A 24,862-nucleotide genomic window follows, 5' to 3' on the forward strand; every position below is an offset into this window, starting at 1 on the left:
GAAAAGGACCCAAAACCCGGCGCTAAGTGGAGTCATCCTTTTAACTAATTTCTTTATAATATTGCATCAAAATGAAATCTTTATAAAACATTATACAAAGAATGCCTTTCACTTCATTCTTTTTAGTAGTCCATTAGCTGTTTTTCTATGACGTCATCTAAATGAGCATTTCTCAGCAAGATTCGTTGAAACTGCGTTTAATGTGAATCAGATACATGTATATGCAACTGGCCGTAACCATGCAAGAAGACGCGCTCGTGGACGAAAATAGTTGATATGCCGACAAATAATAGTATGTATGTGTGATTTTTGTAAATTGTATGGTAACTAGATAGAGAGTGAGGTATGATAATCTGCCACTTGAAATACGCTTGAGGAATTGATGCAATTCTAATAGCTTTGCTTTACAATGCTTATTCTGATGACCATGTACGTGTGTTAACTTAAAACTCATCGTTACTAAATTTAAACAGCAGTGTTACCGTGAAAGTGCATAGGATTTTATGTTCTTTATAATTATTCCTCGAGTTGAAACCGCTAGCCTCGCCGTAAATGTTGATCGTTGATTTCAAGCAGTCGAAATCCTAAAAGACGCTTGATTTTCTATATAGTGAATTAAATAATGTGTTCTGTTTATTTCTGAAGGTTAAATTTTTTTCTTATATTTATAAAGTTGTATTTTGTTTGCTGACAATTAAACAGACACACCCTAACATTTTGTTGACAGTGTTTATTTTTAAATTTTCCTTTCTCTTTAATTCTGTTAAATCGGAACAGTTGAAAAAAGTAGATCAGGCAAAAATTTTATTCATGCAGGTATCAAAGAAATTTTTCGACCAATTAGAAGTGCCATAATCTTATCAAATTAACAAATATTAAATGATATGTCGATCAACAGAACATCATTAAATTCATCTCTTAAATCAAAGCATTCTTCAAGATTTTTGTTTTACATTACGTCACTGTGATTGACAACCTTTTACACACATTTTCAATATCATTTCAAACCATCTTCCACCGTTGTTTAAATAAACAACTCTTTATAAAACTTCAATGTTAGAAAAGAGGGATGCAAAATACCTCATAAGTCCCTTACACACAGTCCTTTTCTCTATTAAACCATGAAATAAAATTAATCGTGTACCGCAGATATCTTGACAAAACGTAAAAGTTTCTTCTTTTTATTAAGAAAAGGTAACTCTTCGAATTGTTTAAGATGCAAAATTACCAGCTTCTTTAACGCTTTCCGTCCTGTAAATTTGATTCATTTTATTGTAACTTTTATCTAGCAAAACACATTTAACTAATATACAATGATTCAATATGAGTTATATATGAAATCAATGGAAACTCCTGTACAATACTATTTATCACAATTGTATTCACAAGGTAATAATAAAATATCATGTAATTTTAACTACTGTCAAAGGGTCCACTGAGAATGTGAAGTGTTCCTTTCCTGATTATAAGTCAAGTATTGTGTGTGCACTGTGCAGAAGGACTTCCTTCTCCGACTGTGATTATTTTAACGACTGTTTTCACTTAGCTGTGAATTTGTCGAATTAAGAATTAAAACTGGGTAAGTAACTAAATTTTATTCAAATTTGAAATGTATTTTTCTATCAGTCAAGTGATTTTGATTCCCTTTTCACTATATAAAAAGTTTATTTTTAAAGTTCAAGTAGTTTGCACCTTTACATATCAAATTTTGAGATAAAAAATTTGTATTTTTATTATAGATATAATATAATGCTGACGATATGAACTCGACGTTGTTTTAACATTGTAGAGTCACCCACTGGTTTTGAGATCGGCAAGCACTGACAGTCAAAACCTTTAAGCTCATCTAATTTTTGTTTTTGTCAACTTTCATATTGTCTACACAACCATGAAGTTGATCTTTGTAATGTTATTAACGAGTTTATGTAATTATGAATTTTTTTAATTTATTTTAGATATGTTTAATTTACATTGTATAATACGTTTCAAAACTTTAAAACTAAATTTTACGACAACAGTAAAATTGGTTTTATTTCATAACGTTTAATTTGGTAAATTGTTATAAAATCCCTTCTCTTCACAAGGTAAAACAATGAGGGTCCCGTACCTGTTCGTGTGTCTGTTCATTGTGAATCAAGTGGTTCTAACGAGTGCCCAGGATATCAACGCAGGCATTCTTTCCGATGAACTAAATAAAGTGGCAGATTCAGTGGGGTGGTCATTTCTACAGGTAGAAAGCACTACAGACTTCACTACACACTAAATTGTACAAAGCTGACGTGGTAATTAGAAAGATATTGTATAAAATCCAGAATTACTCTCATAGCGCCAAGTCTTTATATTTTAATTTGATGCTTCATAATTTATCTGTTATAGGAAAATCTTATGATATAACAAAAATATACCTTTTTATTAATACGATGTTTTTGTTTCCTGTAGGGAGAGTACAACAAACTGCAATACAGAGAGAAAAATATCGATGGAATCATGTTAGTTCGAGAGGTAAAGACAGATCGCTCAAAAACATAGAGTCCGCTGTATCACGCTTTCCTTATGCTTTACAATTAAAAAATTGGTATAATGATAGAAATTTAAACAAATGATTAAAACACTTTAAAACTTATGAATTGTTTCTACGTCTAAAATCTAATAAGGGTAAATATTGTGACATTAAATGATATATTCAATATGTATTTGGTCCTACTTGTTTTCCCAACGATTTACAAGATTGCAGGTAAAATTGGAGGACGAATGATTGAAGTGGACAATGCTCTGAAGAAGCTGAAGGAGGCTGTAGAGGAGGACCAGCTGTCGTCTGATTATGTCCCTCAGGACTGCTGTGTGGACGGAGAGTACAAGGGAAATCTCCGTTTCAGAACTGACGTAAGAAATTCACTCACATTTACACGATGAGTACGAAACTTCTTAAGGTAACGAATGTTGACAAATATATCTTGTGTGCATAATGTTTGGGATCTGAATACATTTATGATAAAAATTACACTAAGAAATAAAATGCATACTCAACACATTCAATATTTACGAAATTTCCCTCTCTTGTGGATCAGTGGCATTTACCTCAAATTGAGTTTTCCATTTAGGTGTCTGAAGACAAATTTTGCTACAGCAAGCCATCCTATGTGAACCTAGAGAACATCCGATTTCCATCTACTAACATACTTACAGTCTTGAAAACGAATTTAGATGTAAAGCACCTCCAATTCCAGTACATTGCAATGAATTCTGGTCTTTACATCAATTACCCGGCCACCAAACTGACGGATTGTGATACATACGATCCTCGATTCAGGTAAATATACTGCAAAGAAAACACATTTGACAACTTACCGGCACAATATACCCTTTTACTTTTTCTAATTGAGTAAAAATAGCTAATACATTGACCAGGCATTTGAAAACCACATGATTTAAAACCGTTAAAACATTGAAATTGAGGTCAAAACGGGCTTGGCTCCTTTGCTTCAAACTGATTGCCTTGGGAGTAACACATATACTGTATACTTCCTGATTCATCATTGGTAGTATATATGGTTGCTTTAAAACCACTAGAAATACAAAAGCCTGTTCAGCAAATAGCTAGACGTCAAGCAGGTCCTGCATCTCTAAAGAAAAATAATTAAATTTAATAATATTAAATCGAACTTATGAATCTTTGCCTTTTATATTATAAAAGGCAATGATTCATAAGCTCGATAACAAGACTTTCAGTATTGTTATTTTTATGCAGTCGTAGATGTACCTTTCTCCTTTATTGTGTGTGTGGTTTAAAAATCAACATTATCTAAAAGGTTTATGAGTTGTAAAGTTCTGTTTTTATTGCCCTAAACAGGCAAAATACTAAAATAGTACTTAATTACTCTTTAGTTTTAAATGGTCATTTATTTTTTAATAGAGAATTTGTTGACATAGCATGAAAAAATTAAAAGAAACCATTCAATGTCATTTTTTTTCTCGTTATAAATCAATTGTTCAAACTGAATGTACCCAAAATTGAAAGAAATTGGGCACTGAAATTCATAACTTTGATTTAAATACTGTAACAAACCAGGAGGTCACGATTTGTCATTTGGAGACTTTTTACAATAGGTTTGAAACATTTAAAAAGATAATCCCTTAGGTAGAAATGCAAAAATATGGTAAAATCCAAGTTGCGCATTTACAACAACTATGCACATATCAATAAAGATATTGATAACTGGACGTATCCTAGGAAATCGGGATGATAAATAAAGTATGTTTTATCTAAATATAGAAATTGGCAAATGTCCAATGCAATCCCATATAGCTCAATAGTAAAGTTGTTAAGTTTTAAGACGATCCCCTCGGAAATCAGGATGCTGAATAATGTGTTTTCCTCTAAAAATTAAAAGTGGGAATTTCCAAAACAAACATTCCCACAGAGTTCAAAAGAAAAAGTAAAAACTTTCAATACAATTGCCTAGAAAATCAGAATGGAAAATAAGTTCTGTTTAATCTAGAAATAATTGACATAGAAGTAAAAATTCAGGAAAGAATATTTAAAAAAAAATATCCAGGGAAGAAATGATTAGAACCAAGGTATTTGACCTTATACTGGTATTCCAGTATCTTTTCCAAACTAATAGGTAATGGGCAAAAAGATTGATTTGATATTGCTCAAACATCAAGATAACTGTGACACAATTTTGTCACAGAGATTATACAAGTTCCTATTTTATGTATTTATATTGATTGGTAATAATGCTTCAATGGTGTATATCAAATAACCAAGCACGTTTGAGTGAATGCCGTGAAGTTCTAAACAATATACAGAGCTCCTAAGTCTTTGTTATGAAAACAAAGCTTATAAAAAGTTGTTGTTTACATTTTAATTTCTGAATAGAAAACAACAGATTTAAAGTAAAATTGACCGTGATAAATCTTAGAAACTTTTGAATTTTTTTTCACAAGAAAGAAAAACCAAAATCAGTTTACCTTCTTAAACAAAATATTGAATCAGCCTTGTTAACATTGGAAATTATTTTGAGCTCTCTTTATTGTCATAACTCGACAAGTAATGCTGAGATTTTGACAGAGCATTGGAAATATTTTTCTAAAGCATTGTAAACATTTAAAGTAAAAAAAATTGAAAATTGAAAATTTCCTTAGAAGTATTAATAAACGTTTGGTGTATCTTTAGTAATACAAAAAGTGTTTTAGGTGCCTTTATTTATCATACATTATATTTTGATCAATTAATTCAGAAATTAAATTGAATGTCGAATTAACTTTTGAAGGTATACATAAAATTGATGAACAAAGTAAATTCAAAATATCTTAACTTCTTCAGTCTATCTGTTTTTATATTTTAGACCCTTCTATGTGTCAACAACCACTTCCTCTCCTCGTGACGTCGTCGTTATCATAGAAACGTCCTCTTCGATGCGGGGAGATATTCTTTTTGAAGCTAGACATGCCGTTCTTACAGTAATGGAAACTTTGGACGTTGAGGATAGGGTGAGTCTTTTTATTTTGTCCACTTTTGAAAAAGCGATTATAAGCAGACAGATATTTCAAAAATGTGGTGTTAAAGCGTAGTTTTTTAAACCTTGTATTAATAAATATTTTCAGCGGTTTTTTTTGCATTAAGATCTTTACCGCAGATAAGATGTGATAATTGGAATAGGAAAGCTGGATGGTCAAAATATTAACTACTAGAATTACCAAAACTGTGAAGAAAAAAAGTTTTCCTTTTAAATATTGGTATTTTTGTATATTTTTATATCGCGCTGTTCTTCGAAAGGAGATCTATTTAGTCCAAAACTGGACACAACCATCGAGCTGTCCTAAAGCCTTTTTTCACGTTTATTTATTAATGTAATTGTTAACGCAGCCGCGATAGTTGTTGTATCTTTTGATAGTTTGGTCTGGTGGTTTTCAATGACATTGCAAAAACCTTAGGAGGATGCTACGAAAATCAACTTGTTCCAGTGACCAGTGCCACCAAGAAGAGTTTCAGAAATTTTCTGTCATCTCAAACAGGAGAAGGTGGAGCAAACTATGTCAATGCCCTCCGTAAAGCATTCTTGTTATTAAAGACAAATTATACAGAAACCCGAGGTGAGTGAAAGTCAAATTAAACCTTATTCAGGAGAACTCGGGGTTAAAATTTAAAAGATTTTGGTAACAAATTAAACGCAAGGCAAATAAACAAGAAGACATTTGAATTGACATTGTCAAGATAAATATTTTTTATTCCTTTCTTTATTAGTACTTATTGATCTTTGTAGTTTCAAACTTGTATGATATATATTAAGTACATATTTTACGTCGATACCATTATAAATGTTTCTTCTTGCAGATCAAATTCTTTTATTTGTTAGCGCCGGGAAAAATACAGAAGGAAATCCTCTTGAAGTAATACGAGATGAAAACGAGGCCCTGCAAAACAGGGTCATAATCAACACGTACGGTATAGGCACTGGTAGGTGCATTGAGGCAGAACTCAAACACATTCATGTAAGAGTATATATGTGCATTGGTAAAGGTAAAATGGGATAAGAATGAAACCGAGATCAATAGAGGCTAATTAATAGAATTTAAAAAGGTAAAAAGGAGTATCTAAATAAAAATAAAAATAAAACTAAAGAAAAATGGTTAAACTCCTTAAAAATAAGGCAAAAAATTACACTGGCTTTAATAAGTTATAAAATTCTTTCAGTCAAAAACGTTTCACCTCATATTCTTATTCTTCATTTATTGGGGAGTTAATATGTGAAAATTAAATACCCATTTCATTCCTGGATTTCAAACTTGTTACTTGTCCCTTAAATTTGTTTTACAGGTCTGAGAACTAGTGATCAAGAATTATTAAAAAATATGGCCGAGCAGATACTTAACAACAACACATACGGATTTGTGACGGTAAGTCATGATAAGAGAAATTCCTCAGAGCATTACGCTAACATACTAGTAAAAAGTAACTAACTTGTAATCATATCATCGATGTAAGATAAAAATATATTTTTGAATACAATTCCCTTACACAATCACAAAAGCTTTAAAACACATGATTTTAAAACTCAATTCACTAAAATTAAAAACCAAAAAAAAATGTGTAAACAAATAGAAACAACAATGACAAATAAGTTCGCCTTAATAAAACTCTTCTTTTAAGTTACGAAATAAAATCATGTTTTCAGTGAGGGCTAATAATTCATTTTAGATCTTGACATAAGTACAGTCAATGATGAAAGTTATACAGTGATAATTGGTCAATTTTAGCGCGGGAAATCAACGATCATCACAGACATTATGACGTCGTCCTTACGTGAGATCATGGGAACCTATTACGTAGACTTGAGCGTGCCCATAGCAACGTCCCCAACCTATACACAGCCTTACATCGATTTCTTTATCAATGGTGAGGTTGTCTTCAATAAATTTGAATAAAGAATTAAAGACACCGTGCAGATTATATGATATAGACCAACTTGACCTATATGATAGATAACCATTGCATACTTGATATACATGACATACATCATGGTAAATAACTTAGTTAAGTATGAATGTACAGTTGATGTAGATACAAAATACAAGATTTTGAATGTTGTAAGTATTGTCATTGCATAGAATCAATCATCACTGGTTGTCTACCTGTTGCGTTTAACGGGGCTTTTTCTGGAGTTGTGTGCGCGGACATTTTGATCAGTGAACTGGTTGCAGAGATTTTGTATCTTAAAAAAGAAGAATTTTCCTATGCATTTATCATTGATGGGGAAGAAAGGACAATGCTACACCCATTGCTTACGGACCCTCGTGGCATCATAATGCAAGAACAGGACATCAACAACATATACAATTTTGAGACTTCCGGTGATGTGTCAAAAGTTATCGACTCCATGAAAAAGTAAGTGTACTTTTAATAATGTATATACCTTTGAGAAAAGTATACTTATTTAAACATACAAATACAAAATACAAATACATATTTTTAACAACTACTCCATACGTTAAAACATTTTTTAATATAATAAAAATATGACTGTTGATAAATGATTTTGAAAGTCCCTGTGATATTGTCAGTTATCCATGGTTCAATCTAGGATGGATGGGTATTTACCCCAGGTTGTATAACATACATGGAATACGTCCTGCGGTAAATCCTGGAACATCCTTGATTGGATCTAGATTACAAATTTATTTCCCGTGTAAACCATATACATATGTTCCTTGTCCAATTATTGGAGTAATACACTATCAAACTATACCATTTGCGCATTTAATGTATTGTAACTTCACATTTAATCCATTTTGATATCACGTTATTTACCCCCGGCTCAAGTAGGATGTACGGAAATTTACACCCGGCTCACTAGCAAATAAAATCTCGTGTCATAAGCTACATAGGAAATAAATGAAAAGAGATGCAGGTATTCAATTTCCTTAATTTATTTTGTGTTTTCGTTATTTCTGTGTAGCCTGTTATTCTTTATCTATATTTATGAGATAACCACGTGGGTATTGTGCATTACAGAGAGAACCGTTTGTTTTTTCCTCTTTTACATCACTTTTATTGTACACACTAGTTTTGGCTAGAATGATGAAAAAGATCACTGCTTGAAATATCTGTTTTCTAAACTATTTTTTGACTCCTTTTCTTCGCAGTTAGCACATTCGATTATGGATTATAGATATTCAAAGTTCATTTTATAGGGGTTTGGATTCACAGACGTCTGTAAAAACAACAATTATAGAGGCTAGAGGAGAGAAACTCTTTGAGGGTGACTCCAAAGTTTATCTAGATGCTGTTTACTATTGGACCCCGGTAACAAATACAACCCATTTATTCTCTCATACATTCACTTATATTAAATGTGAAAAACACGTTTTCGTAGTAAATGAGGCTTTGTATTATCAGATTGTGGCTCCAGGTAGTAACCTCTCTCTGTGTATCGTGATGAAGCAAAACAACACTGTTTCCAACAAAGATGGTTTAACCAGGCCCTCTGACGGTGACTTCCTTTACCATCGATGGGATTTGAATCAATGGCCCGCCCCCTTCTGCAGGCATTTTAGTAGATATGCTACAGAAGGTTTGTGAACATTTTAAAAAAGATAGACTTTTGATCGAGATATCTCTTACAATTAGTGTGTCGTTTGTCATTCAGCCTTTATCGTTTGTCGTTCATTCTGTATCTTTGTCTTTTTCAATATCCAGCAAAATCGACAGTAAAACTAACGCCAGACGCTTTCATAGAGGCGTATTCATACACTGGAGTCAAGGAAACAGAAGTCAGAGTCAAGCAGTATAAGGACTACTTGTCTGGAGCCATCACCACTAATCCAGGACTAAAAGTAAGAAAATGTAAATGCAAATCAATTATTTGATAATTAATACAAAGAAAAGTACATGTAATTAAGTCGATTAAACAATCGATACAAATAAACAGGAATTTCATATATGTATGGCAGTTCGTAGTATACAAAGATACAAGGAATTTAGAGTGGAGTAATAACACTTAATTAAAACATCAGTACGTAATAAATTTTCATTTTATCAGGTGTATTATTATATAACATTAAGAAAAACAATCCCAGCAATTTATTTGTGACCCCATACACCAACCCTTACAATGGGAGTCTCTGAAAAAAAAATGTTTGAAGATTTTAATTTGTTTGATCAATTGAAGCAATTCAAATAACAAAGATCTATTTTGCAATATTCAGGCATCAGCAGTTAATTCCATACGGTTAACTTACCCACTGGAAAAGTTTTGGACAACGACCTCAAAGAAAGAGGCCCCGTATCTAGCGTGGCGTTACGTCATGACAGAAGACGGTGTGATTAGAACGTACCCAGGGATACGGCTAAAGGATGACTACAATCACAAACTCAGAACTTGGTAAGTGCCTCATAAAATTCTTAATGAGCAGGTCAAAGCCAAATTCAGTAAATTTGGTATCTTTTATGCCGTTCATACATTTTGGGGTTATTCGTTTTGAATTTGAAAAGATCAATTTATTTAAGTTTATTTTAGTTTGGTCACGATTATTTGGTTAAAGTGGCAATGTCACGATTTTGGTCAAATTCTGTTTTTCTATTTCTATTACTCACGATGCTTTAGGAATGTATTTCTAATTATATGTAGTTTTTAAGTTATAAGCAAGATACAGAACTCACTATTCTTTGACATGAAAACAAGGCTCGTGCCCCTGATAATGTTAACATAGGTTCAATTTACCCAAAAATACTATTTTACCTGATTTGTCTATCTTCTTATTCATTTTTTGCATGAAAAAACAGTTCCTTACGTTTAACTCATTTTAGGAATTTTTACTTCAACATTCAAAATGTAAACAACAGCTTTTTTTTTTTTTTTTACATAGCAATGAATTGCAAGCTCTGTAACTCGCTTATACCTCAAAGAATGATACTCAAATTTTGGATGTCTATTAAAAATGCCTCAATGAGGCTTTGTAAACATTAGAATAATTTTTGACCAAAATCGTGACCATGCCCATTTAAGCCGGCGTGGGGATTACAAGTGTAAATATGGATCCCAATAGAGTAAAAACGGTAACAATATAAAGAATTTGTTTTAAGGTCATAAAAGTCTTATGTTGTATACTGAACTTATCCGATATATCAATATGTACTAAATCGTCTCTCATTTTTTTGTGAGTCCAAAAAAGAACAGTTCTTAAGGAAATATTCATAGTTAACTATAATGTATCCCTCCGAAAGGTATCGTCGGACCGCTGCCCAGAAGTCGCTAAATGTCTTGTCTGCTCCATATGAAGATTCTTGGGGATCAGGAAGGATTATTTCTCTCACAAAGACCATATTACAAGGGTAAGTTAATTCTTGTGAATATGCTGTCGTCATTATTTTAAAGTATTTGTGTCAGAAATGTCCAAATATGGATAACAATTCATATCGAAACTGTTCGTTGTCCATGAGCTATATTAATGATTAGTATCAATGGAATATCTACTGGAATATTTCTCTTATTTAATCATAATCATAACGATTTGTCTATTAGTTTGATATTTTTAAGTGGGCTGTCTTCGAAGATGATACCCATTATCAGAGGGTGCTACAAAAAGGTAGTGCAATATGTCCGAAGGATTGAAAACAAAAAAGAAATTACAGTCAAAGATTCCTGTGTTTTTTTCCAAGGGATTTTAAATACAGGTCTTTAATGGCCTCTTCAAATAAACGAAACAGTATTTTGATCTTAATAACCCTCTTTTGGGTTCATTCAATATAGTCGATTAGCTATTTTGGCAGGTAATAGACCACACAAGACATACATACTCACAGCTTGGCCCCGCTAGTGCCTTATAAACTATACGAATTTTTTTTAAAAAAGTAGACTTGCATCTTTAAAAACATTTTCAAAACATCCAAGAATATATCGCCTTTTTACTATAAGGCAACCCCCCTGCCAAAAGACCTTGACATTTCTAATCAGTGTAAGCCGAAATTTCCCGCAATTAAATATTGGTTGATATTATTTTGCTAGTAGAAACGTTTGCAAAGGGTGTGGGTGTGTTTTATACGAAAACGTTTATTTACCGTGTAACATCATTCACTTAAGGAGAATTTGTCAGCCATTTTTTCTACTAAGCTACCACATGTCTTGCTTGCCTATGCACAGTATCAAAATTCATTAAACACTTTTCGTTTGCATTTCATTCCCGAATTCCCCATTACATAATCCCTAAATATAGAAATCGTTGCCAAAAAAAAATTCCCCTACTTTTTTGAAAAAAACTTCTTTACAGCTACATTATCATAGTATTGATTAATTCAACATTATTTTCTTTGTCAGTTTACAACTAACGAAGAATTGTTTATTTGCATCACGTAAAGATTACTCAATAACTCTTTGAAGGATTCTCTTGTTCGCTTCATCATTCAAGTCACGCCCGATTTTGTTTTAACTTCCCATATTACGATCTGATTGGACAAGTCAGTCAAAACTTTACGTTAATCTTTCTGGAATTAACGCTGTTCGAGATACTCTGCGTTCACTTTACTATTTTTTGCAGAGGAAGCAACCCAGATAGAAAACTGGAAGCAGTGATAGGTACAGACTTCTCAGTATTCTACTTTAAGCAGATGCTGGAAGATAAATATCCAATCTGTGCAAACAAAACTAATTACATGTAAGTCGATTGGCAAATCGTTTTAGTAAAGTTATGATTTCTTTAAAAGTTTAAATTTTTGTATTTAGTAACATTATATTATTTTGTTTTGTAAAGTATTAAGCCATTTACTAGCCATCAAGTATACGTTTGTTTTTAACTTTCTTTTTAGTTTTTATTTCATATTTAATCATCATTTCATATTTTACGTTTATAATCGAATTACGTTGTTTTCAATCGTATTTTTATGCAACATAATTTTTAAATCAATATTCTACCAGTTATATCTAAATAAACATTTTTATTAAAATTTACGTTGGTTTCTTGTATTTTATGATATTTCCTGTATTTAGTTGTATTGTGATCGACAACAGCGGGTTTCTTGTTATGCACCCTTTTTACACAGAAACAACGACCCCAATAAAAGCACCGGTTCATATAACTTATAAGGTAAGTAATCAGTAAAGGTTTTTAAAAACGTGATTATGATATTTTCATTAAGGCAATTTGTCTTTGCATTTTATCGTAAGGTGGGATTGTAAAGTAAATGAATAAAATACACTAGTTTACCGATTAAGATAGTGATAGTCTGAACATTTCGTTTGTTTTTGTTTAATTATAAGTCACAATATATTTGTTTTACAGGAGGAAAGAATTTCTCGTTCCCTGATAAGCAGAACAGTTATGTATCAACAACCCTGCAGAGATACAGGAAATAAAAAGGAACAAATCACATTTAGGGTAAAAAAAAATATATTTTAAACGATATCAAGCAACTATAAAGAGACAAGAGTAACAAAAAAATTGGATAGTAAACCAATAGACCCCCCCCCCTTAAATTTTCAACTATGTATAACCCAAAATTAATAGATTTTGCCCATTATGTTTATTTTTTGGCCATGGATAGGAAAAACAACCTTACTAAATTGATTTTGCAATGTAAACTAGGAACTCTTATTAAAGACTATTAGATTAGCTGAGTGATAAAATAAATAAATGATTCACTAAATGCTTAAAAAAACTAAAAACAACAAAAGAATTGCGTATAATTAAAAAAACCAAATAACATATAATTTGACAGGTAAATCTGCCAAAGTCTGTTTCAAGTGGATTTTTAGACTCAGATGAAGGATATGAAATGCGTCCTGTAGCTGGCTCAAACGTGTACCTTATTCTTAAGCATAGACGCCTGCAGGACGAAGAAACGTGTTGCACGTCAGGGGTACGTCAGACATTTTCGTTCATGTGCACTGAGATTTTAATTTTTAGGAAAAATAATAGTCATATATATCAACTTACAAAGTGCTAAACATAATGGTCTTCACCAATTGTATATTTTACTAGAAATAAACAAATTGTTTCTCTATATGCCTCTTCTCTTCCACATCTTCCTTACTTAGACTTTAATATGAGTTTAGTACTCTCTACTACTTTTCGCTATAAATATGTCACATACCATTGCTTCTTATTTTTCACTATTTTTGATAATGAATACATTGTTCAACTTTTTTCAGTCTTTCAGTTTCTATATCTGTATTTGATTCGATACATTATCACACAATATAAAGGTTTGATACTGCACGATAAATACATTTGCATGTTTTTACTTGTTATTCATTTACAGCCATTTACCTCACCTAGCTCAATACAGTGTACAGGAGTATGTAATTGCCTCTGTTACAATGAACTGTTCTTCAACGAATGCAAGAATAAATACGACACCATGTAAGAACCTTGTTTAAACTCTCTGTTATTGGATTACGATATTTAAATGAAAGGTGCTAAATCTTCTGAATTTTTTTTTAAAGGAACTATCATTTAATCTGCTTCCATCGTACGAAACTTTGTTTAAGTACCAATGATAGAAAAACGAATATGTATGTATTAAATGTAATCATTGATCACGTAGTTGAAGTCTATTATAAATTAAAGAGTTGTCGCCGTCGGATTGGTAAATCAGGTATTGAAATCAATTTTGGTAGCTTTTGGTCGGGAAAGTATCTGTAAGCTCTTCTTCTAAAATACTTCACGAACTCTAAAAAAAACTTGGCAAATAGCATTCTTTGATCAAATTAATAAATATGGCATAGAAACTAGTTCCTTCTATTAAGAAATAGTTAAAAATGATGAACATCAAAAGATTATATATACATATATACTAAGAAAAGTGTGTTATATTAACTTCTATCGTCTTTCATAGGGACGGTTTTATTCCATGCAGTCCTCAGTTACCAACACTGAGGTCAGTAAGTACACCGGAAGAGGATAAAACTAGGAATCTGCAAACGTGTTTTTCTACTAATTGTGAATGTAGAAAAACAGAAAGGCAAGCATTTGATTCTTATTTATATAAGTAAAAAGCAATAAGTGCAGTTTTATTGCAGAATTTTAGTTTAAATAATCTTTTTTGTTTTTTGTTTTTTTTTCAAATTATGCTTCATTTAGGAAAAGTGAGCATTTTTAACCCCTTTTTACACTGTCTGACTTTCAGTCTATCTGTCCGTCAAACTTTTTCCCATTTTTGACATCTTTTATTTATTTGCTTGATCATTCAAACTAAATTTCTTTTGCCCAATAATTCATATAAATTTTAATGGCAAGAAAAAAAATGAAATTATACATGAATGGATTGTAGGCACTTATTTGTATCAATGTATCCGTTTTAATCTTTTCCATTTCAAGTATAATAATTGGGTTTTTTTCGTTTGTCAGTGAATGTTTCCGCATATCAAGTTGTTCTTGGTGTACTAGCGATAAAAAGGGATACCTCCTGAAAGGATTTTGCGGCCTGAAGGAAATATGTCCATCTCAACAATGTCTAAAAGATGGTTTGTCATCAATATTCGTTTTTTTCGTTATGGAATGAATTTCGTTTCAATAGTTTTACTTTCCACAAAATAGTGAATCCTTAAAATTATAAATTAAGATACATTTATGATTTGATGCACGTGGCATTTACTAAGACTATACAAAACGATGACTTTCTTTTTGTTGAAAACCATTCATTTATACATTCAATATCATGCATTTAAGAATTATCAAATATAAATAGCTATACCAAAAATTCTCTTCATAGATTGCAAAGAAAAGTGCTGTGGATCCGAGTGCCAATTGCCGTCATCCTCAAACGGGAATCAATCGCTATATGTCGGTGTATCGTTGGGTACATTGGTATTTGTCATCTTAATCGTCGTTGCCGTGTTTTTCATCGTTCGCAGATTAAAACCTGACGTGGTTGACAATACCTACCTTGAACCAGTTCATACGTACAACACGATAAACAAAACACTACGGGAGAGTGATCATTACGACACGATCCAAGACTTCCATAACGAAGAGTGTAAATAGCAAAATAGAAGAGAGATAATTTAGTAATAGGCCTATATAATACGTTTAACAAAGTCTATAGATTTGAACTCTTGTACATCACGATTGAACATTTTTAACAAAATATTATGTTAATTTGTTTTGATATAGTATATGTAAAATATGAAATATTTTTATATATTGAGCTAATAAAATGTTAGTTCAAAGTAGATAAATTTTGATGTTTAGCATTTTACAAAGAAAAAGCCTTTGTTTAATTAGTAAGTTGGTATTGAGTTTTTATATATCAAGACAAGAGAACGGTAAAAATCGTTTTTACTTAAAAAAAAATACAATATCCGTCCTTTTGGTTGAACTTAAAGGGTTCGATGGTCTTGGCCAATTTTTCGCTGTATTTATCTTCTTCAAGATTAATTTAATTTTTTTTAGTTAACAATAGTTTATTGGTAAAAAAAGATCATCATGTTTTAAAATGTAAGGTAAATCTGATAATTAATTTGTTGGCAACCGGGCCTCCTTAATTGATCAACAAATTTATTATGTATTATTTCAGCCTATAACATATTATGACGTTTGCTATAATGAACGATTTACAAATATATGATTAAAAAATTAAAGCATTGCGTTCAAAAACAATAAAATGCCAATTTTAAATGCAGATTGGATATACACAGTTTTGTTAAATAATGTACATTATGAGTTAGTGCAAGCTGAAAAGTTAATGTCTCGCTTTTTTCATAAAAATGAATGCAATAAATTTCAATACATTTTCAATTTTGTCAAATTCAATATAATGTTATCGACGTCGAAGACGATGATTTTGAAGATGGTGGTTTTGATGATGATGATGAAGAACAAAATGATGATGATGGTGATGTGGTGATGGTGGTGATATTGTCGACAATGAAGAAGCAGACGGCGATGATATTGATTTCAATAACAATGAGGTTTACCATTTCGATGATGATGATGATGATGATGATGATAATGATGAAATGAACGATTAAGCGGACAATTATGATGATGGTGTTAATAACAATGACGATAATGAAACAGACGATGAAGCAGATGATGAAGATGATGATCTGAATGACATGATATTGATAATGATAATGATTGTGTTGGTTTAATTTAATCAATAGATAACGTCCATATTAAGGTCCGGGACTAAAGCCCTGGAGTAGGATACTAATCTGTCAGGTTATTTTGTGGTAGTGTAGTCTCTTTCAATTATGCAGTAATTTTTTCACATTTTTTTATTCTAAATGTTCATATATTGTTCTAGGTGTGTGAAAGGTGTGCAAGTGTTTGTGTGGTTCATTGTTTAATTTTTAGGGATGTCAACGAGTACTCGAGTATTCGACTATCGCTCGGTCACGCCGATCATCGACTAAAATAACCTCAGTCGATTACTCCTAATAAAGTGAATAGTTTAAAGTACAGTACCGATCAGACCCAACCTTACAGAAAGTAAACCCCAACTAAACCCTTGGTTTACTTTCTGGGTTTACTCAGGGTTTACTTTGGGTTTACTAGAGTAAACCCAAAGTAAACCCAGATAGGACACAGAGAGTAAACCCGGTCAGACGTATACCCCTGAAAACAGACGCTAACTGTGTATTAGGAATATACAAGAGGCAGGAATTACAGGCAGTGGGATGGTAAATTAGCAGACAGGTCTGCTTCACATTTCAATGCATAAATTTGACCTCAATAGCAATTTCCAAGTCAACCCAAAGTAAACCCTGAGTGGACCCAGATTTTCAAAAATTAAACCCCGAGTAAACCCCAAGTAAACCCCAAAAGTAAACCCAGGGTTTAGTTGGGATTTACTCTGGTGTTAGGTTGGGTCTGATCGGTACTGTATGATTTTTTTCTTAACGCAGGCGTTTTTGAACTACGGTTGTGTTTATAATCATTAATCTTTGATTGTTAATTAAGTACGGACAATGACTTACCGTGGAACAGGTCACATTTGATTTTCCTAAGGTGACATGGATCTCAGTTATATATAGCATCACAAGAAAAACAGAAAAAACAGGATATTTTTAACGGATATTTAGATACAAAACACGTTGCAATTTATTTTACAGTTACATTTGATATTCCAGTATATTATCATAACTTTTCAAATTTTTTTTTTAGTTTTAGATAAGATGTAAGTGTCTGCAGCATTTTTTGATTTGGAAAGGACTCACAATTCTAAATAAATCATCGAGTAGTCGATTATTGCTCGACCAAAGTCTCTAATTAATCGACGAAGCTAACCGAGTAAAATATTTAGGATTAAGTTTACTCAGGGGCGGACACTTTTCCTTTATAAGAGTAAAAAAACCTACAAATTGTATATTGTAGTCTTACGAAAGAACTGAAATTTTCACTTTCAAATGACTTGCTTTTATGTTTGTGACCTCTGAATGCTATTCAAAAATCTATCAAGATTATCCATTCTAACACCCCCCCTCTTTTTTTAAATTCTGAAATAATTCGAATCATGACACAATTTTGAGATTTTGAAGCAGGGAGTTATCTCTACTTATTATATTTGAAAAAAAACCCCTAGACAACAAACATTTGAATATCAAAGTTTGACTGTAATTTATTTCAAATTTCCTCCTTTTCTAGAATTTTCTAAATTCTACCCATTTTCACTAATACCAAAAATGACTACTAGGAGCTCGAAACTGATAATTGGCTTAAGCTACTTATATGGCCTATAGTTTTTGGATATTGAGATTATACAAAGTATACAAGGTCAGTGAACATATTTTTGAGATATGCTATCAAGTAGTATTTTTTTTAAATTTATGTTTGCATTGTTCCCATTGCATCTCAGCCAGTTATCTGAAATTATACACGAGATGAAACGACAATGAAATACTAGTCGTTGACCCGTGTGTGTACGGGTTGACATTGCATATGATACCAGACATTTACAAAATAGATATATCGACACACCGTATTGTTGACATTTACATAACCAAGCTTTCAGCCTACAATATTGCTATTAATATCACTACACTCTGCTTAGTTAAAATAGTCTAACTGTGTCTCGGGACAGGCCTTCACAAAAGCTAAAATGCATCTCTGGTCCCTATATACCCATAATGTAGCAAAAAATTGCAGAATCGCTGCGAAACGATTTTGGAGAGAATTAATGAAGCTGCATTGAAAATAACAGTTAAATTATTCATAACAAACCATTTTGAGGCTGTAAATTCATTTTTATCTATAAATTTTATTCATATAAATGAAGAATTTAACACTTTTTCACCAACTTTTTTTTACTTGCTTCGAATTTACACACCATGCTGACATTCGGATCTCGGGGATTTTTTTTTTATATTAAACATATTAGATGCACCGAGCTAGAGTTATCTCCCGTATTTCCTTTGATGAACAGAATATATAACAAATTTTTAAATTTTACATGTATTTGTATTATCGTTTCTGACTTTATCCATGCAAATGTGATATTGTGGAAACATAAAATAAAGAGTCTCCCGTGATTTAGCGTGAATGTAATGCGAATGCGCAAGATTGTAAAATCCAAAAAATTCATATGATTTCCGGATTTTTAAAAGGAATTTTCGTTGAAAATTAATTAGCGAAGCTTGATTGAGAAAAAATAAAAAAACAAATTGGTAATCTTCAATTACCAATGATGTTTAAAATATATAAAACAAAAGACAGTACTCTTCCGATTTCTCGGTAATAAAGCCAAAAAATTCGAGTCTATTATTTTAATATAGTAGTATAGATGTAAAATAATGAAATAAAACATATAAAAACTTAAATTATACAAAAAATGTCTAATGTATAACAGGACACTGATCACGTGACTATTATTGCAAGATACCTTGATTTGCTAACTATATTATGATAATATGATATTATATCATAATTGATTTGATTGTATGATGCTATGATGCCATTTATCCATTTCGACCTCATACAGGATTTGATATATCTTTTTCCGTACTTAATGGCTCTAAAGTTGTCATTTTCACAACAATAGTTGGGGCAAATTTAACATTATATTCAGATACATATTCTGATTTTGACCTGTTCATGTTAATAAGTAAATCTAAAGAATGCATTACTTTTTTAATGGTCCAAAATATAATTTGTCACAAAAGGTCATTATTCCAGAATAAGGGGTAGTGGTGATTCCTATTGTAGTATCTATCTTGAATGCCAAACAAGTTGCTATGAAAATTTTATAAGTTATAGAGCACCTTCTAAGGTTGATACATGAAATAAAAAAAAATCATTGACAATTTTTTCAGTGCTGTCACATTTTGTTCAGATTTTGAAACAAAACTACAAAATTTGAAGTCATAAATTCAGCAATATTTTGATAGAATTATGTCATTGCAATGTAAAAAACCAATGTTATAAATATATTTTGAAATTTGTTTCCGTTCTTAAAATCTCTGAATATAATTTGCAAATAAACTCGATCAAATAAAATAATTATTGCAGAAAATTAAAATTGTCAAAAAAATCATAATGCCAAAAAAGAGGGATAATTCCTATCAAAATATCTCCCTTGCAAAGTAAGAAAGTAGTCATGAAAATGATATATGTTGTGGTGGACATCTCAATGTTAATATGCTAAAATTAAATAAAATTCATTGACAGACTATTTTACACTGCATTGTTCTGTTTCCCCTTAAGCGGGGGAAAATAAAAAAAAAAGTTCAAATTTTTATTTCAATTTAAATCCAACTTGTTTATTACATACATTCCTCAAATTCTTGATGTGTTCTTTCAGACCCAGTGTGTCTAAATGCAACGTTTACAGATCATGAAACGTAAGTACTACTTTCTAATTAATTGTATAAATTATACATTACAAACTGATATACACTATGCGTTAAGAGAATGACTAGGCTCTCTTTTTTAATGATGCATAACATGGTTTTTGTGTAGTGAACAGTATGTATACTTCTATTGCATTTAACTTAGATTCCTTCCACCATTAGCTGCAAAATTTTTGATTACAACAGGTAAGCATGATTTATTCTCAAAAATATTATTTTTTTAAGACTGCTCGTAGGTCGATGGCATATATTGCTTGTGTTCAATTCATTGTTGAATATTGAGTTATTTCTGATTGTTATTCTTATTTGTTACTGTTATAACTTGATATGGCGCTGTAAATATTTTTAATAAAAATATTCCTTTATTGTTTCTTTTCACTATCTTTTTTCATGTCTTTCACTGGTGGAGAGTGTAATGCGAGATATATCTAAATTTACGTGCGTTTAAATAAGCTATTCCTCTTTATTGAAATTACGGGAATTTCATATTATGTTTGAACACTATTTTTAAGATTAAATGAGTTAGTTGTACTTATGTACTTTCTAGTTTAATTTATCAGTTTATATAAAGGATGGCTACCCAAAAAGTTCCTGAACACATGCAATTTCACTCAATATAATGACGCCTTTTTCAGGAAAGGTCTCAATATTTTAATATAGAGTATAATCATGTGTATGCAATTAAAATCAGAGCAGTATACATTTTAACATTGGAATTATCATTATATATACAATGCCTATACAGGCCGCAGGGCCTGGTCGGACAACGCTTCAATAACGTCGTAGTCCTTGGTTTACCTGGAAGTGATATGTTGCATTTACCGACTGGCCAGAGGGTACATTTGCACGCTCCATCAGAAATCACTCCAACTAATCCTATGTTTTTCTGTTTCCTTTATCGTTTGTTTCGTTTCTATCGGTTTTTACCCAAGTCGACACAAAATGCCATGATTGCGCGCTGATTTGTGCGTTCAGCCGACGTCGCTTTTTCTTCCGTCTTTAAAGACATGTTCTTGCCGTAATAAATTTTAAAAATCCTCTGCTCATTCAAAAACGGCTTCAAATGACGTATGAAAATGACACACAGTACTGAATACTTCATTACTGAAGATTGTGTAGTTTTGATATGTTTCAAAAAACTAAATAAAACTAAAAATGTATGCCTCAAACATCAATTATAAAGATTGGACATTTTTTACACTTGTTCGTGCGTACTTACGCGACCCTTTAATTTAGTAAAATTTTAGTTCAATTTTTGGGAAAACCTCCTTCTTATTTGATTTAGAATTTAAAAACAAATACTTCGGCAATATATTATTATAATTAAACCCGTTTAAAATGACAAAAAACTCCATGATTGTTCAAGACCGTTTTGGACAGCCCTCGTACAAGTTAAAACATAAAAGAAGTTCAAAACACCATCTCCTCATATATAACATAAATTGAATACTTTGCATTTTGATAGTTAAACATTTGAATTAAAACATAGAATGCTACCTTCGAATTAACCTTTATTTTAATTTCATCCTATGATTTTTTGTGTCCGTGAAAATAAAAAGGATCACCTATGGATAGCTTAAGAAATATGAATGTAATTTAGTCTATATATTTTGAGGTAATGGTAAATTTTACAATCTGATTTAGAGTTTCAAAAATGAATAGATATATAATTATAAATAAAACAACAAAATTTAATGGTTTTTGTGTGTTCATTTAGAGATATAAGCAATAATACTTCCTCTACGACGTGGATTCTTGTTGGAGCATTAACTCTAGTTCTTCTCATCCTCATCATCATCCTGAGCTATATTTTATTTAAAAATTTGCGAAAAAGTGAGTCATACTTTTGTGACATTTTTAAAGTTATTACTGATGTTTCATTAGTTGAATACCGTGTATAGCTTTTAAATAATGCAATAAACTGTTTCTATCATATAAATTAAGGTAACTTTAAAGAATTGGTATCATGTACAATCGTTCATAAATATTGAAGGGGGTAGAATTGAAAAAAAACCCCAGAGTTGAATAAGCACAACGTTTTTTCTGGAGCATGATTTAATTCATGTAGTCGAACCAAAATTCCCGACATAAGGGTATGACGACATTTATGTGCATCTAGTCTTATAAATCTCTTCAAAGTCAAATTTCATTAACTAAAAAGTTCTGAATTCAGTCAAACTTGCATCACTGTAGTACGATCTAAAAATTAAAAGAGTGCTTAAAGATTAGATTATTGCAATTTTATCAGAGTTAATCTGCTTAATTTGGCTAGATATTGACTAGATAAGTAGGTATCCTTGTCCCTTTCAAAAGTCAGAATGTTATCAATCTTTTTTTTTTTAGAGAGAGATAAACATTTTTAAACAATTTAATAGAAAAAGTGGACAGAGGTGTAGAAAGTTTTCCATTGCTTCCACCAAATGGTATGAATTGTTTTAACAAAAGAAACATCATTAAAAATAAATTCTTCTGAAAATCCTTATAATTATTAACGTAATTGTTTTTTCACAAACCAGAATTAGAAGAGCCTTTTCACAGATCTACAGCATTTCTCGAAGGGGTAACTTTAATAAAAAATGGTGGAAAACTACTTTGCTTGGTAGGACCGTGGGGATCTGGAAAAACATCTACAGCTAAACAATTGTACGAGTCTGTCATCAATTCACCTCCAATTATCATACATAATTCTTTAACATTCAGTCTTAATGATCGACCCCTTATCTTTGATACTGCAATCTCTAAAGATATAACGGATGTTGAAAAGGACCAGTTTAGTGATAAAATCAAGACATTATATGAAAACTTGTCACGCTTTGGAAAAAACAGCTCATAATAATTACACTTAATGAAGATATGGAACATTGTCATGATTTTGTCAGATCTCTTACGTACCGCAAAAAGGACACCATGTTCATAAATCTTTCTGAAAAATTAACAAAAAATGATCGGATTGAAATTCTGCACTCACATTTTAAAACTTTCAGTCGAAATACAGATTTCAGTAAAGTCAAACATCTAGCACTAGCCAACAATGAACATTCATTAGGATATTCAGAAATATGTGCATTGTTTTCTAGATGTACCGCTTTCCAAAACACTTGTCCAATAGTATTCAGTAGTCGCCCACTACATCATTTAAAATCACATTTTAAAAAAAATGCACGAATACAAAGAGAATGAAAAGTTTTTGTTGCTGGTATATATGAGTATGAATCAAATGGAGATAAATATCACCGCCCCTAACGAGACACTTTTTGAAATACTGAGGTCTTGCAGCTGTGGTACCAGTGAGAATGAAAGTGATAGGATTACAACACAAATGGAGTCTACTAAAACCACAAAAAAAAAAGATTGTTATACAGAGAATGATGCATGCTCTGGAACAAAGCCTAAAAATAAATACAAAAATAAAGAATATGTGAAATCATTGCTGTCGAAGGAGTTTATAATTCAGGAAGCAGAAACGTCAAGTTACAAGTTACAACATGAAGTCTTCCAGAGAATGGTTCTAATCGTGTTTGGAACGTATCATTTTGATAAACTGCTTCAATATTCCAAACAAGCTAAAGATTTAAAGGGATGGATTCAAAAGAAATCATATTTTAGAAATCTTTTTACAAGTTCACGAGACTCAAAACCTGTTTTAGAGATTAATGGAGAACAGTGGAGACAATTCAAAGAAAATTAAACAGAGCATCCAGTTGAAAATAAAAAAAAACTTCTGGCTGTTTGTTGTTAACCACAATTGAACTTTACAGAAATGCTTGATTCATAGCATTTGATACGGAAGGACAACTTAACATTACGCAACATGTAGAGAAAGATTAGTGAAAGCTTAGGAATCTATATCAAAACTATTTCATGTAACATGATTCAATTTCGTGTACATAATGTGATATAAATCATGAACCATTTCAATATGTCATTTTTAGCTCTCCTGAAACGAAGGTTCAACTGAGCGTTTCTGATCATTTGTTGTCCGTCGTCAGTCCGTTGAGATGTCCATCCGTCTATCTATCCGTGTTTTTTAAAACTTTTTACATTTTTAAATTTTTCTTTAAGCCACTCGGCCAAATTTAAACAAAAATGATTCATACAATCTTTGTGTGAAATAAATTGTAAATGGTTAAAATAAATAAATAAATGAAACGCTTAATAAAAGGGAGATATTTACGAAACAGTGAATATAGGACGTGCATGTTGAACAATCTTCTATTTGTTTAAATCATGAAAAACATTGGTGCCTTATCCACTGTGTTTTTGTGATCGGCTTCGGCCGATCACTGTTGTGTCCATATGAGGCATCCGGCAAATGCTTCCAAGAAAGTAGTTCTTATTAAAACTTGAAGTTTGGTTTAGTATTTATATAACATTTCACTCAGTTTTATTTCAATTCATTTACCTCATACACAAAATACAGTTCGACCTGTTAATTCAAGAATGCACATTTTGTCTCACGCGTAAGAATTTCGGTCGAAAGATTCATTCAGTAATGCAGTTGACCTCGATGAACTGACCTCAAGCATAAGAAGATGCTCCATGAACTGACCTCGATTTATTGATGTTGCATAATA

General features: G+C 31.5%; 1 protein-coding gene and 1 long non-coding RNA gene across 12 annotated transcripts in view; both read left to right on the forward strand.

Moving 5' to 3' along the window:
• Positions 1-1,179: 1,179 nt before the first annotated feature.
• The window catches only part of LOC105319886 (VWFA and cache domain-containing protein 1), a 30,624-nt gene continuing 6,941 nt past the window's right edge, over positions 1,180-24,862 (forward strand). Inside the window, exons 1-25 of one of the 11 annotated variants that reach the window (XM_034472169.2) lie at positions 1,341-1,579; positions 1,790-1,925; positions 2,085-2,230; positions 2,440-2,502; positions 2,728-2,883; positions 3,102-3,310; positions 5,352-5,496; positions 5,901-6,099; positions 6,341-6,463; positions 6,824-6,903; positions 7,264-7,402; positions 7,615-7,891; positions 8,698-8,809; positions 8,903-9,077; positions 9,203-9,339; positions 9,712-9,887; positions 10,730-10,837; positions 12,040-12,156; positions 12,489-12,585; positions 12,781-12,876; positions 13,217-13,357; positions 13,760-13,860; positions 14,336-14,461; positions 14,848-14,963; positions 15,212-15,898. In XM_034472169.2, the coding sequence (XP_034328060.2) occupies positions 1,889-1,925; positions 2,085-2,230; positions 2,440-2,502; positions 2,728-2,883; positions 3,102-3,310; positions 5,352-5,496; positions 5,901-6,099; positions 6,341-6,463; positions 6,824-6,903; positions 7,264-7,402; positions 7,615-7,891; positions 8,698-8,809; positions 8,903-9,077; positions 9,203-9,339; positions 9,712-9,887; positions 10,730-10,837; positions 12,040-12,156; positions 12,489-12,585; positions 12,781-12,876; positions 13,217-13,357; positions 13,760-13,860; positions 14,336-14,461; positions 14,848-14,963; positions 15,212-15,483 (3,348 nt within the window). In that variant the 5' untranslated portion in view covers positions 1,341-1,579; positions 1,790-1,888 and the 3' untranslated portion in view covers positions 15,484-15,898. Of the gene's footprint in view, positions 1,580-1,789; positions 1,926-2,084; positions 2,231-2,439; positions 2,503-2,727; positions 2,884-3,101; positions 3,311-5,351; positions 5,497-5,900; positions 6,100-6,340; positions 6,464-6,823; positions 6,904-7,263; positions 7,403-7,614; positions 7,892-8,697; positions 8,810-8,902; positions 9,078-9,202; positions 9,340-9,711; positions 9,888-10,729; positions 10,838-12,039; positions 12,157-12,488; positions 12,586-12,780; positions 12,877-13,216; positions 13,358-13,759; positions 13,861-14,335; positions 14,462-14,847; positions 14,964-15,211; positions 15,899-24,862 lie in introns of those variants that run through there. The other 10 variants (XR_004602137.2, XM_034472529.2, XM_034472582.2 and 7 more) reach the window with 10 other exon arrangements.
• LOC105319890 (uncharacterized) lies at positions 22,414-24,354 on the forward strand. The gene is made up of 2 exons (XR_004602156.2): positions 22,414-22,711; positions 22,805-24,354. It is a non-coding gene; the product is annotated as an uncharacterized lncRNA (long non-coding RNA).

Source organism: Magallana gigas, chromosome 5, assembly GCF_963853765.1.
Source record: "Magallana gigas chromosome 5, xbMagGiga1.1, whole genome shotgun sequence".
Taxonomy (NCBI): domain Eukaryota; kingdom Metazoa; phylum Mollusca; class Bivalvia; order Ostreida; family Ostreidae; genus Magallana; species Magallana gigas.